The 14,004-nt window shown below is 42.3% G+C and overlaps 3 protein-coding genes across 3 annotated transcripts; 2 read left to right on the plus strand and 1 right to left on the minus strand.

Moving 5' to 3' along the window:
- The first annotated feature begins 397 nt into the window (after nucleotides 1–397).
- Nucleotides 398–4,977, plus strand: si:dkey-88e18.2 (interleukin-12 subunit beta). Its single transcript, XM_034540543.1, has 8 exons — nucleotides 398–903; nucleotides 1,198–1,276; nucleotides 1,382–1,624; nucleotides 1,909–2,014; nucleotides 2,140–2,327; nucleotides 2,661–2,809; nucleotides 2,893–3,003; nucleotides 4,650–4,977. The coding sequence occupies exons 1-8, from the start codon at nucleotides 901–903 to the stop codon at nucleotides 4,788–4,790; spliced, it is 1,020 nt and encodes a 339-aa protein (XP_034396434.1). The 5' UTR covers nucleotides 398–900; the 3' UTR covers nucleotides 4,791–4,977.
- A 394-nt stretch (nucleotides 4,978–5,371) lies between these two features.
- Nucleotides 5,372–7,707, plus strand: LOC117736953 (protease-associated domain-containing protein 1-like). The gene is made up of 5 exons (XM_034542637.1): nucleotides 5,372–5,599; nucleotides 5,850–5,950; nucleotides 6,068–6,177; nucleotides 6,429–6,596; nucleotides 6,698–7,707. Exons 1-5 carry the CDS (start codon nucleotides 5,524–5,526, stop codon nucleotides 6,816–6,818), a joined length of 576 nt encoding a protein of 191 aa, XP_034398528.1. The 5' UTR covers nucleotides 5,372–5,523; the 3' UTR covers nucleotides 6,819–7,707.
- A 1,716-nt stretch (nucleotides 7,708–9,423) lies between these two features.
- LOC117735965 (mu-type opioid receptor-like) lies at nucleotides 9,424–10,432 on the minus strand. The gene is made up of 2 exons (XM_034540914.1): nucleotides 10,373–10,432; nucleotides 9,424–10,323 (listed from the first exon to the last, which is right to left on the minus strand). The coding sequence occupies exons 1-2, from the start codon at nucleotides 10,430–10,432 to the stop codon at nucleotides 9,424–9,426; spliced, it is 960 nt and encodes a 319-aa protein (XP_034396805.1).
- Between the last annotated feature and the right edge of the window lie 3,572 nt (nucleotides 10,433–14,004).

Below are 14,004 nucleotides of genomic sequence, written 5' to 3' on the forward strand. Positions count from 1 at the left end.
GCATTTTAACTTTGGCAGCATCAAATGTCTCACAATGACGGGGGATTGAGGAGGGGGGACCTTTGAAAGGTGATAGAGAAATGTAAAAAAAATGCCCACGGTAACGTTGGGTGATTTCTGGGACTTGGGTCCAGGATGATGGGTGATGTTTTTTTATCAGAATAATCTGATGATTCATTATTTTTTCGCTATGTCCTAAAAAGTGGTAGAAAGTTGCGATAAAAAAACAAAAACAAAGCCCAAGTTGACATATTTCAAGTTGCTTGTTTTGTGCGAAGATTTTTATTGTCTTAGAGACTTCGGTTTCTGCAGACCAATCTTTAGATTAGAGAAACGTTTGTGAATCTACAAACTGATTTCATAACTTCCACAAAAAGGGAGATCACTACCTAACAATCATCTCTGTCGAGTTCCTATTCCATTTCTGTGGAGACCTGCGGTTTTGAAAAGGTTCAAGTCTTGGGGAACTGAAGGGATAGGACCTAAAAACTTGCCTAAAAAGTAAAAATGTGTGTGTGTGTGTGTATGCTCTGTTTGTATGATTCCAGGATTTGTAATCAGATGCCGTGTTGCACCGCAAGCATTTCGGCCTAAAAGGCTGAGGGCATTCCCCCGGCCCTGAACACCCACACTTAACACCCCATATCTCCCGAAACCTCACACTTTTATCTGTTGACAAAATTAAACATGCAAAAAAGGGGTCGAGGAAATGCGCCGCCAGTGAGCTCTTATCAGCGTTGATCCAGCCGCTCAGTTTCTCTCTCGCGCTTTCAACGGTGACGATGCAACGATATAAAAATGGTGCTCGGTGGGCAGTTGGGGCATACGATCCTCCGGATGACTACCGCTGAACTTCTGCTCTTCTGATTCGTTGTTCTTTTGTAGAGCGTCACTTCCAAAATGGTAAGAAATAACTATTAATTAATTAAAAGTACTTATTATCTGCCCAGTTGATTTGGCAATTGATTTTTGTATTATTGTTATTGGTAAATAAATAATCAAATAAATAAAGTAAAGGACCAGCTTTTCTACTTATTAGGTTATTTTGCATTATCATAGCACATATTCTCATCCAAAAGCTTTTCAGCTCATTGAGATGTATCGTTTTTCTTTCTTAATTTATAGAGTTATTTATTGACATTGTAATGCTAAGAATGGATCTATTTAAATACTCTCCTCATCCCGCTGTTTCCTCAGCGGGAGACCTCGTCACTGTGGTTGTGTGGACTTCTCTTCGCCGGCCTCACACACGGACTAAACCACTTCCCAGAAAGCTGTACGTCTTATTGACTCGCCACTCATTTTTTAAATGGTTTGTTATTTTAGGCCGTCTCGATCGTTTCTAAATCCGTCCATCTTTGTCCTGTTCACAAATGTGCAGACGTGGTGGCGAAGAGGAACGACTTGAATCCGGTCACACTGACCTGCCGCTCGGAGGAGGCCCCCGGAGCCGTCACGTGGAAGTTTCGCGGCGAGGCGCCGGAGGACGTCCGGCAGATCGGCCCAGACCTGTCCGTGTCAGAGGTGGACACGCCCATGCTGGGAGAATACAGCTGCTGGAGGGGAACTCAGATGTTATCGTCCACCTACCTGCTGCTGGAGGCTGAGGAGGAAGAAGAGTCGGGTGAGATGCTGCCGGTTTCATTTTGCCTTCTTTCTGCTGTTCGTGTGCCACAAATGTCTGAATAGTCCTCGCGAATAGAGGAACCTATTGTCACATCCAAAAATGTGTAACGTCTGGAAACTCTGTGCGCGTGGATGGACGATTCTCTCTCGGGAGGATGTCGTGTCGAGCCCTTTCTACGACGCACTGCCAACATAAATGTCCTACATTTAGTGACATTTTCCTCTTTGGTTTTTGCTGGTTTCTGTGAAACCTGTTCTCACTCGCATTCTTTTTCCCTGTAGACTCTCTCTCCATCAGTTGTCGGGCAAAGTCTTACGACTGTCACTTCAGCTGCGACTGGACCCACAGTGGACAAACAGCGGTGCGCCTTGGACTGGGCCATGACTGGTAAAGATTTTGAATAAACACAGATTACTAAGTAACAGTTTTGCAAATAGTTTATACAGATAGACCAGCAAGCAGACAGAATGGTACCTTTCTGGTCTGTTTTAACCGCTCACCGCCCCCTGTAGCAGTGAAGGCAGGAAGTCGTGTCACTGGGTCAACGGCGATCAGCTCGTGGACGGGAGATTCCATTTCCAGCTGTCCCATTCGCTCTCGCCCTACTCCGAGGAAAGTGCCATGCTGGAACTCACCGCCGAGGCCATCGTTGACCTCTCCGTCGCCAGGACGACCAGGAGATTTTACCTCAGGAACATCGGTAAGCAAAGGGGAAATCAGCGACAAAGTTTTGTCGTCAAAAAAGTACGAAAAATAGATGATTCACTCTGGAAGGATGGACAAATATTTTGAATGCAAACGATTGAGGGTTTGGTTCCAATGATGCAGTGTTCAGGAAGGTCACTCTCTCATGACGTAAAATATATATTATTATCCATTCAAAACTTCATAAAATTCTGTGTGAAATTGAATAATTCCAAAATAATAACAGTTACAAAATGCAACATTTAGAACTCAAAGTACAAGAAGGAAAGAAGGCAGTTAAACAAATGAATGTTTACATGATTCCTGAATCTTTTTTTCTTCTGTCCAGTTCAACCCGATAGCCCCCAGATTGTGAGGTGTCAGGAAGGGAAAGAGAACCTGAGCGTGACCATTGAACCACCGTCCAGCTGGTCTACCCCTCACAGCTTCTTCAGCCTGGAGCACGAGATCGAATACGTGTTGAAGGACAATGGAGAGGTGCACACAAAGTCTGGCGATTCTCTGTGTCTCCGTTGCCTTTTTGTTTTGCTTTTCTTACCATGTGACCCGTCCAAATCTAGACTGGACGTTCCTCATCCGTCCTGCTGCCAAAAGGGATCAGCAAGCTACGGGTTCGCTCCAGAGACTCGCTGGTGCTCTCGACCTGGAGTCAGTGGACCCCCTGGAAAAAAGTAACCCACTGATGTTTTTTCGAAACCCACTGCTGCGGTCTGCTCCTTTCTGTCGTCCACAATGCCTGTTTTTCCCACTGTGTGTGTCTGGCTGTCTCCCTTTTGGGGCAATCACACACTGATCGCTGACACATAACACAAACCAGTCTGTAAGCTTTAGGACAGAAGATCAGTATACAGTTATTTATTTATTTATTATATGAATAATTTATATTATATAAATACATACTATTTATATGATGTATTTAAACAATTTTTTGTATTCTTAATATTTAGTTTTTATTCTAAATCATACACACACAAAACACCATTATAAACACGATTTAAAAAAAAAGGAAATAATTTCCCCCAGTTTGGGGTCTGATAACCACCAGAAGGTTTAAATAGGGGCACGGAAAATGGGTCTCCTTGACATTGAAACCTAAGGGAATCTCCCTATTACATCATGTCACATACGTGTCCAGTTGAGTCTGCTCTGAAGACCGGCTTTCTCAAGATGCTTCTCGCCGTTTTCTGTGTATTTCTGTACAAGTGTGTTGGCGTTTCTGTGTATTCTGGTGGTTTGGCGCCGTGCAACAGAAAGAAAACAAAAACTATTAAAAGAGTGTCGTGCTTCCTTCCTTATACATGTTCCTTCTTCATTTATGGGTCGCTGATGTCATCCCTACAACTACTGACTCAAATTAGAAATTCCCATTGATGTACATCAATATACATTAAGGGGGTGGATAAAATACTAGAAACACAAGCCACTGAGTGTGTGTGCTGTACATTCCTAGCTACACATGAGATGAAGAGACATTAGATGCTTGTACTTGTAGTTACTAATCACCAATATGTGGGTCACAGTACTCCAGTAACAAGTATAATGGGGTGTCGGATTTGATCATGATGACTAGTCCCCGTTTGAATCAATCTATCGGCTAAGTTACTCCTGATAAAAATAAAAATAAACTGTTTTTAGTTGGTAATGAAGGCGCAATAGAAGCTTTCCAGCCAAGAATACTTTTTATTTTGTTTGATAAGGTCACCTAGTTTTGGTAGAAAAACCTACAATAAGATATTTTTTTAAATGAACGAATCTTTCGCCTAAGATAGTATAGTAATAGATAGGAGAGCAATGGGACACTCTCAGCGTCTGTCATCTACAGTGTCAGTCTAATATTTCCCGTTTTTACATCAATATCATCATTCAGCAGTTATACTGCTATACTGTTACTATTTCCTCCTACAGTTTTATAACATGTGCAGGTTCAGAGGGCAATTTATCCATACACTGAAATTGGTGAAACAAGCCAATAGACGAACTTAAAAAATCGTTTCGATACTCCCAAATCTGAAAAAAGTAAAAATCTATATATTGGCTGACAGCCAATTACCAGGAAAAGCCCTCTTTCCCTGAGAGCCACGTGGAGCAGAGCTTGAAGCTTATCAGCAAATGGCACTGGTATGCGGAGAAATAACATGCTCAGACTGAAAGTGACCAAACAGTAACACTTAAAGTCCTGTAACAAGAGTCATTCTTGATTTTCAGTCGGAACTCGCAGAGACTAATTTCATTTTACACATTGAAGTTCGTAAGCATTTCTTATTAAATGTTCTTGTCGTCTTTGCAGACCCTAATCTGTCATTGAATATTATTGCAGGTGACAACAGGGAAAAAGAACCTATGCAAATGCAAAAACACAGCAAAATCTTGCTGCCCAGAGTTGCCGCACTTGGACAACTGCAAGAAGAGACGGAAGAAAAAGAGGAACAGAGGTGCCGGGCAGAGCCAGGCATCTTAAAGAGAAGATGCTGGATGAGAACATGCACTGCAACTGGGATCCTGCTGGTGGACAAACTGATTTTATCTTAGATCTTAGTGGACACATATTTTTGAGTGTATTTATAAGTAATTAAATTGTATTTGTCAAACAATTCAACATTGGGGATGGTGCAACACATGAAGCCGTGCAATAAATATATATGTTCATGAAAGTCTAATGTTGTTGAGGTTTTGTTTAAACTATCAATGGTTATTATTGTTGTTATCATTTTATGAGCAGCTGGAAAACCAAAATGTAGTGGGAGCTTTATTGCTAAACAGAGGTAGGATTTTAGTTGAGTTTATGTATTTTGCATTTTATTTGCATGAACATCTCGCAAAGAGATCCCCCCTCCCCGTCAGTTTTCCCAAAAATATCCGGGTAAATGCCTTATGAATAGAATGATAATTGCATTGATGTCTCCTTAAATAAACGAGTAAGCATTGAACACACACACACACTAAATCAGTGGTGATCAGCCAGGTTGGCCTTGCAAGGTTCAATGTTCCATCTTTGCCCCCGCGGCTCTGGAGCAGGGTGATCCGACTTTGACAGAGATACGCATGCGCGGATTAAAGAACCGCGGAAGTGGCCGCTAACCTGCCGCTCTGTTGTTGAAAGAAGCGCAGCTTAGCGCACAGTACCACAAATGGACAACCAGCGCATTGTCTTTTCTACATAACGTCGAGGAGCTCGTCTTAATGTCTGGACCATGGCGAAGGTTGTTTGCGCGACGGCTTTAGTGTTACACCTCTGGAGTGTTTTCACGCACTTCGGCCGCGTGTCAGGTGAGTAGCTACACGGAGGGGGGCAACTTTCAAACGCGAGTAAACGGGCTCACTTAGCTTAACGGGCTCACTTAGCTTAACGGGCTCACTTAGCTTAACGGGCTCATTTAGCTTAACGGGCTCGTTGTCACGTTAGCTCCCTGTGACGTCTCCTCTCACCTCGTGCCGAGGATGCATTCATTCACAATCTCTTTAGAGGAGCTAGCTAACGTCGGTTATGCAAATGTTTCTTTCATCTGGTCTGTCGTAGGTCTCGGGATCAATGAGCTGCTTTACTTCCGGGTCATCAGTCCAGAGGAGATAGGGTACATCTTCAGCGCGGCACCTGCTAAAGACTTCGGAGGAGATTTTGTTAGTGCTCCGCCCCCTTTCTGAATTCCCATGTTGTGTCACGGGATTGTGAAAATCCTCAAACACGTGCGTGCGCTCATGCCACCTAATCACGTTCCTCTCCTTTTGGCCCACCAGACGTCATCATATGATGAGATTTTCCTCGTCCTGGCAGACCCAGCAGACGGCTGCTTGGAGTTGAAGGACAGAGAAATCATACAGGGACAAGTAGTGCTGGTGGAAAGAGGGTATGTATGAGTCCATGGGCCTCGCAGCTCCACCTGTATCTGCTTGGATGGAGACATGTCGTGGTTTAAAGAGAGAAAGGGGGAATGATCAGTCTTGCTTAATTATGTATTGTAGGAGTCACCTGTACAGATATAAAGTTGCAGACCTGGGCTCATGTGTGAAGCTATAGGGAAGACATTGCTTTTCTGGAATGTTCTAATCAAGTGTGTGTGTGTGTGTGTGTCTCTGTCTCTGTCTCTGTCTCTTGCAGAGGTTGCTCCTTCGTACAAAAGGCCCGACACGTGGAGGAAGCTGGAGGCAAAGCCGTTCTGATCGCCGATGATGCCTCGGACAATGACAGCCAGTACCTCGATATGATCGCCGACGGGAGCGCCGCCAAACCGAGCATCCCGGCCCTGTTCCTGTTGGGGCGCGACGGGTAAGACGGATCATTTGGACCATGTTTTGTTTTAGAGTATGGCCATACATTTTGGAACATTCACAATCTCCCCACCCGCCTGCCTTTTCCACGTATTCCAGGATGATGATCAGACGATCGCTTCAGAGACAAGCACTGCCGTGGGCTGTTATTTCCATTCCTGTCAACGTTTCCTCGTTGGCCTCGTTCCCACTCAAGCAGCCCCCGTGGACACTGTGGTAGAAATGACGCGCACCCACGACTTCATGCACCTCCTCACTCGATCAAGATTTCGGTCGTCGGCAAATATCCTGTCGGGGTGGGGGGACAAATCCCCGCAGCCTTGCAGGGAAAATCAGGGTTGGTTAAACAAAAATTAGCATAGGTACACATAGTTCTGTGATGTTAAACAATCAGCCCAGAGGCATGAGGAGCGAGCCTTTAAACGCTGTCCAAATGGACTTTTCCACCAGAGCTGTTGAACCGGGTGAAGACAGATGACTTCAGCAAGAAACACGCATGCTTATTCTCAGTGCTCAGTGACGCTATGGGACAACAACAACCATAAAACAAACACTGGCAACGTATATTAAACTATAGTACAATACAGCATATCAGGAATGTCATCTCACTGTAAAATGATAATAAACTACTGCTCATTTGCATGAAGTTAAACAGGACGTTTGTTTCTCATATGGTTGATAAATATAAAAAATGTCTTTCATAAAATAATCTATTGCCTACATCCACACATCTTTTGAAAGACCCATATTTTCGGTCTGCTTAAGCCTGAAGCCGAAGTCGTAGTTTGACCTGTTTTTATCTGCTGTCATTTTCAATACTCCTGATCCGGAGCAGTTTGGATAAACAGAGGTGAACACAATGTGTTGTTCAGGGAAACAAGTGGATGCAAAGTACAGATAATGAGAAATTATTTATGACAAATAGGCTTTTGGGAAAATGTCCACCACGAATTATGAATGTGAAAATGATAGGAAGATATTTAAGCCCATGTGGTCTTTGTAAAGCTCCCGGCGGTAATACACAGTGTAGGGGACCGTGTCCGACTTGGACTCATTTTGAAACATGTATTTGATGTGAATAAATAAATAAAAAATTCCAACACTTGAAATGATGAAGGTACTTGCAAATAACAAGGGAGTACAACATGTGAACCGTGCTTTGGTGTTTCGTTTTTACCTCTTTTAATTAAGATTTCATTCAAGTTTTTATTTTTAGAAAATGTACAAAAGCACAGTTGCTTATTGAGGATCAAAAAGATTGTAACTGATAAGCTATTTTGCAAAAATACTACTATAAGCACAAAGGCAGAATCAGAGGAGAAAGTAGATGCATTGACGGTCACAAAACGTTGTTCATGCATTAGTGGCAGCAATGAAAAAACTAAATGGTTTCATCTTTGAATTTTTTATACGGTATTCAATGATGTTTTGTGTCTGATTCTATATTCTTGTAGGTGTATGTGAATAATGTACAAACAGGTCAGTATGATTCTTTGACATTTGATCTGGAAAAGTGGAGCACAAAATATTTCAAACAAGTCATGAAGTATTAGATTTCTGTTTTAGTTGAACTCTCAGATGTTTTTCTTTGTTCATATATTTTCGACAGATTCTGATATTCAAAGTGTATTTAACAGATACATCACAAGAGGCTTTACTGTGCTAAACCTTCTGCAGCATGTTGCGTTTTCTTCCCCAAGTTTACAATTACTGTATATTCCGGTTACATTTTCAGTTCCAGAAAAAAAGGGACATGCATATCATAATGGAATAAAGATATTTAATCACAATTTCTCACATTATTTTTGGTAACGATGTTTTGCAACACGCCTGTGACGTTCCAGTCTGTCACTAAAAGAACCATGATGAAAACCGCTGCATTATCAGTGCTCATTGTATTCTTTTTTTAAAGACATCTCAGTAATTAATAACAATTATAGATGGGTGCATATTGTTATTCTTTACATTCCTTCTGCCTAATGTTCTAAAAAAAAAGAGTTGGACCCAGCTCAAATTAAAATTCTCCTTTTATTTCTACCCAATCAGAGTATAACAAGTACATTTAAACACCACATATGAAACGTTAAAGGCAGCAGCACACCAGGAAAAACCCCAAACCAGAACAGAATGCACTTTATATAGAACACATACACGTTAAAAGCCCCAAACTACACAACTTGGCACTGTGTTTTAAAGTAGGACTTCTTGCAATTCAGCACCAGCAGCGTGGACAGCGACACAGATAGTGGGAAACCATCATGGAAGCATCAGGGGAAATCAGTCATTCAGCTTATGCTTTTTAGCTGCAGTACACCGAGTTCTTCACTTTTAATGTGTATCAGGACAGATATCACCTGGAAAGAAACTCTGCCTGTATACATCCCCTCACGCATCATCAGAGCAAACTCCAATAAAAACAATAATAGTGTATATATATAATTTTCCACTTCATTTGACATCTTTAATATAATTATTTCCAATGTTAGTCCTTACGCCTTCTCAGACCACAGCTTACTTGCACATGTGGACAGATGTGCCATGAGTACCTCGTAAGATCCAGGAGGAAGCAGAGATCCAAATGATTCAAAGAGGATTAAGGATATAGAGGGGGGGGGGGGGGGGGGGGGGGGGGGGGGGGGGGGGGGGGGGGGCAACATAAACACAGTGCATTACTGCTAGTGAGGCCTCGGGGTCTTGTTTATTTCACTGTCTTATGGTGTCTCCTTTTCCGTGAAAGGAGCCGGCTCTAAAGACAAATTTGATTTAGATAATTTTTTTAAGAACATTTTCTAATAAGAAAACAGATAAATAGCACCCCCCACATATTACCTCCTCCTGCACCTCGGGCACACTCTGCCCCACACGGTCTTCACCAGGGCTTCCCTCAGAGCCGGACTCCCCCAGATGTACACGGACGGCGTGCACACCGCGTTGAAGCGAGCCATGATGGCAAACAGGTTGGTGGCCTGGTTCCTGAACGTTACCCCTCTCCCCGTCGCGAATCTGATGATGATATTTAAGAAAGAGGGGCACCACAACACCAAGAAGCTTATGACAACGAAAATAATAATTTTCAGCGACTCCTTCTTGCTCTCCCTCTCGGCGCTGGGAGGGTCTCTGGCGAGCTGGAATCTGGCGACCACGTACAGTTTGACGGTCATGACCACTTTGGTGAGCACGATCAGCTGGAAGAGGACGATGCTGATCACGTACATCTGTATCGCTTTGGAGAGCGGCAGCAGGTTCCTGGCGACCAGGTGGGCACCGTTGTAGACCCAGCAGTAGATGTTGACGCCGATCACGAACTGCCTCGTCACGAAGCGACCGTAGACGTACGGGTGGCACACGGCCAGGTACCGGTCGAACTGCGCGAACATGAACGTCAGTATGTTGACCCCGAGAAGTGAGGTCAGGATGTTATACGTTCCGTTTCTGGGCGGGTACTCCTCCTGAACGTCGAACAGGCCGAGATAATACACGGAGAGCCCGAGCAGAGTGTCGCACACGCTGGTGTTCAGCATGAAAATGAACCGGTTCTGGAGGCGGAGGGCTCGGGTGGCCAAGATGGTGACGACTACGGGTCCGGCCACCAGGACGGCGGTCGTGGCGAACACGATCTGGAAGATGAAGACGAGATAATCCTCGGGACTGTCGAAGTTCACTGAGAGAGGAACTCCTCCTCCTCCTCCTACTGTCACAGAGTCGGTGGTGTTGGGGAGCATCGTCTAAATGCGCAACACGTGGCTTTAAGCGCGTGACTTTATGCGGGAGGACCTGCATCGCCGTGAAAGTCACCAGCATGGATCTCGGCTCTCCTGAGATGCTGCGACCCATGATGTCATTTTTGACATCAACACTTGAAATGATGAAGGTACTTGCAAATAACAAGGGAGTACAACATGTGAACCGTGCTTTGGTGTTTCGTTTTTACCTCTTTTCATTAAGATTGCATTCAAGTTTTTATTTTTAGAAAATGTACAAAAGCACAGTTGCTTATTGAGGATCAAAAAGATTGTAACTGATAAGCTATTTTGCAAAAATACTACTATAAGCACAAAGGCAGAATCAGAGGAGAAAGTAGATGCATTGACGGTCACAAAACGTTGTTCATGCATTAGTGGCAGCAATGAAAAAACAAAATGGTTTCATCTTTGATTTTTTTATATGGCATTCAATTATGTTTTGTATCTGATTCTATATTATTGTAGGTGTATGTGAATAATGTACAAACAGGTCAGTATGATTCTTTGACATTTGATCTGGAAAAGTGGAGCACAAAATATTTCAAACAAGTCATGAAGTATTAGATTTCTGTTTTAGTTGAACTCTCAGATGTTTTTCTTTGTTCATATACTTTCGACAGATTCTGATATTCAAAATGTATGTAACAGATACATCACAAGAGGCTTTACTGTGCTAAACCTTCTGCAGCATGTTGCGTTTTCTTCCCCAAGTTTACAATTACTGTATATTCCGGTTACATTTTCAGTTCCAGAAAAAAAGGGACATGCATATCATAATGGAATAAAGATATTTAATCACAATTTCTCACATTATTTTTGGTAACGATGTTTTGCAACACGCCTTTGACGTTCCAGTCTGTCACTAAAAGAACCATGATGAAAACCGCTGCATTATCAGTGCTCATTGTATTCTTTTTTTAAAGACATCTCAGTAATTAATAACAATTAGAGATGGGTGCATATTGTTATTCTTTACATTCCTTCTGCCTAATGTTCTAAAAAAAAAGAGTTGGACCCAGCTCAAATTAAAATTCTCCTTTTATTTCTACCCAATCAGAGTATAACAAGTACATTTAAACACCACATATGAAACGTTAAAGGCAGCAGCACACCAGGAAAAACCCCAAACCAGAACAGAATGCACTTTATATAGAACACATACACGTTAAAAGCCCCAAACTACACAACTTGGCACTCTACTGTGTTTTAAAGTAGGACTTCTTGCAATCCAGCACCAGCAGCGTGGACAGCGACATAGATAGTGGGAAACCATAATGGAAGCATCAGGGGAAATCAGTCATTCAGCTTATGCTTTTTAGCTGCAGTACACCGAGTTCTTCACTTTTAATGTGTATCTGGACAGATATCACCTGGAAAGAAACTCTGCCTGTATACATCCCCTCACGCATCATCAGAGCAAACTCCAATAAAAACAATAATAGTGTATATATATAATTTTTTTTGCTTAACAATAGGTCCTCATCTCGACGCTTTGTCATGAATACGCACTTCTCATATATAGGTCATAATCTACCCCGTAATGTTAAGATAATGTAATCAATATTTCCTCCACCTTTTCTGACTTCAGCCCACCGATTCTTCAACTTCATATCGTCTTCCCTGCTTATCGAGTACACCGTTAATGCCAAACATGACGCTGTAAATCTGTAATAACATATATTTTGAACCTGGTCATCACATGTGTTTGTGGGATATCTAATGTCTTAAAATATAGCGCTGGACTTTAAACTATATTTCAAACAAGAGCTGTTTGATTTTAATGTTCTTTGTCACGTATTAGATTTCAGCCGGCCGCGAGGATCACGTGTCAATCATTCAATTCATTGTTTACTGTCATGTGGTAATTCACTTGTGTGTGTGTGTGTGTGTGTGTGTGTGTGTGTGTGCGTGTGTGTGTATATCATGATCATAATTATAAGTATTTATATTATGCTGAACATAACCGTAACAAAATAGTTATGGAGGCAGCCTCTCTTCTCACGAAGAGCTCAAATTGATAGAAAGTAGTTTTTCTTTCGATTTTTGGCAAAATTTCATTGCACCATATACGCACACTGGCGAGCTGATGCAGCCACACTACACAACCGTATGCTGGCCTCCGCCAAGATGTGAAACCAAAAAAAGAAAGAAACAAAATAGTTATTTCTAGACTGTCAACGCACACAGGCGGAAGAACACTCTGCTCGTGACCGAAATGAGCAACCTGACCTGCGACAATAAGTTGTCCTGGTCCGTTGGTTTTTTGGCACATACCTGTCTGTCTGAAGTTTGTATATTCTCACTGCGTCACGTGTTTATGTAAACTGCGTAGTCCAAACGGATGGACATTGTACATCAATCTTAAATACTAGGCCTGCATATATACTTTGAATCTGCTATCGTGACCTTGGCGCAAAGATGCTCTGCTGCATGCTCTCTTCTGAATGTCTGTCTTGGGTTCGCTTCGTGGCAACTTCTTAAGACACATTCATTTGGTAATATGCAACATATTCGGAGTTAATTAGGTTCATATAACAAGGAAAGGCCTTCAGATTAAACCCCGACCAGTCTGATCTAATGTTGTTTTTTCCTCCAGATAAGTAAAATCAACCTTTACATTGTCGTCGTCCCCCCCCCCCCCCCCCCCACACACATGCAGAAACATTGGGCTTTTGTTGGGCTTTTACACAGCTGAATATAAAACAAACAGTGTTTATAACTGAAACAAACAAACCACTTTTTACACATCTGAATAGAGTGCCACATAGAAGTGCATTAATAGTTCATGGAAGCATCCTCCTATAAATTCTTCTCTTGAAGTTTAGAATAAAGGGATGTTGTTGTTTTTTTAATCAGAGACGTCATTAAACACAAAGACATAACCAATTAAAACATGTTAATACTAAAATAATAAAACTAATGGACAACAAAGTATGTGTTATTCTGATGTCCCAATGACACACAATAGGATGGTATATAACCTCGTCATCATGTGTGTTTGTGGGACGTTTATTTAAAAATATATATATATATATATATATATATATATATATATATATATATTATTACCGCCTGCACGCTTTTAAAAATGTTTTTCAAACAAGTTACGTTTTTATTCAAACGAACACGCTTTATTTGGTCTGTTCTTCGACCCACCTTCAGCACCAAGAGCTGTCCACAAGGACTTCGTGTCAATCGGACTGGCATCTATACGGCGCGAGGCCAAAAGTATGATGCCGTCATCACGTTAAACGGTATCGGTGACTGTGGTAATACAGTCTGTTTGCATTGGGGTTCACGTGCCGTATCTAAGTTATGAACAGTGCTTCAACAACTTTTAGTCACTGGAGCTTCACAGCTGCTTCCTTTTGCCGCATGCCCGTCACCGGCAGGCCACGAGCCAACTCCCCGCTGCGCATGGCAACTAGCGAGAGAAAAGAATGGCGGCTAGTCGTTACAGTATAGGGCTCGTTTAACCACCTCCTCGCATCCATCAGGGCCCCTGCACACGGCAGTGCACACACAGTGTTTTCTTGGCTGCCATCTAAGACCACCATATAATTATAGCAAATTATGTCAATGTAGTTCAAATGGAAACTGAATCCTTATTTCTAATTAATCTTTCATGTCTGGCGTTTCCTTTTTTCTTCTTTAAATTTGAAT

This window comes from Cyclopterus lumpus, chromosome 9 (assembly GCF_009769545.1).
Source record: "Cyclopterus lumpus isolate fCycLum1 chromosome 9, fCycLum1.pri, whole genome shotgun sequence".
NCBI classification, from domain to species: Eukaryota; Metazoa; Chordata; class Actinopteri; order Perciformes; family Cyclopteridae; genus Cyclopterus; species Cyclopterus lumpus.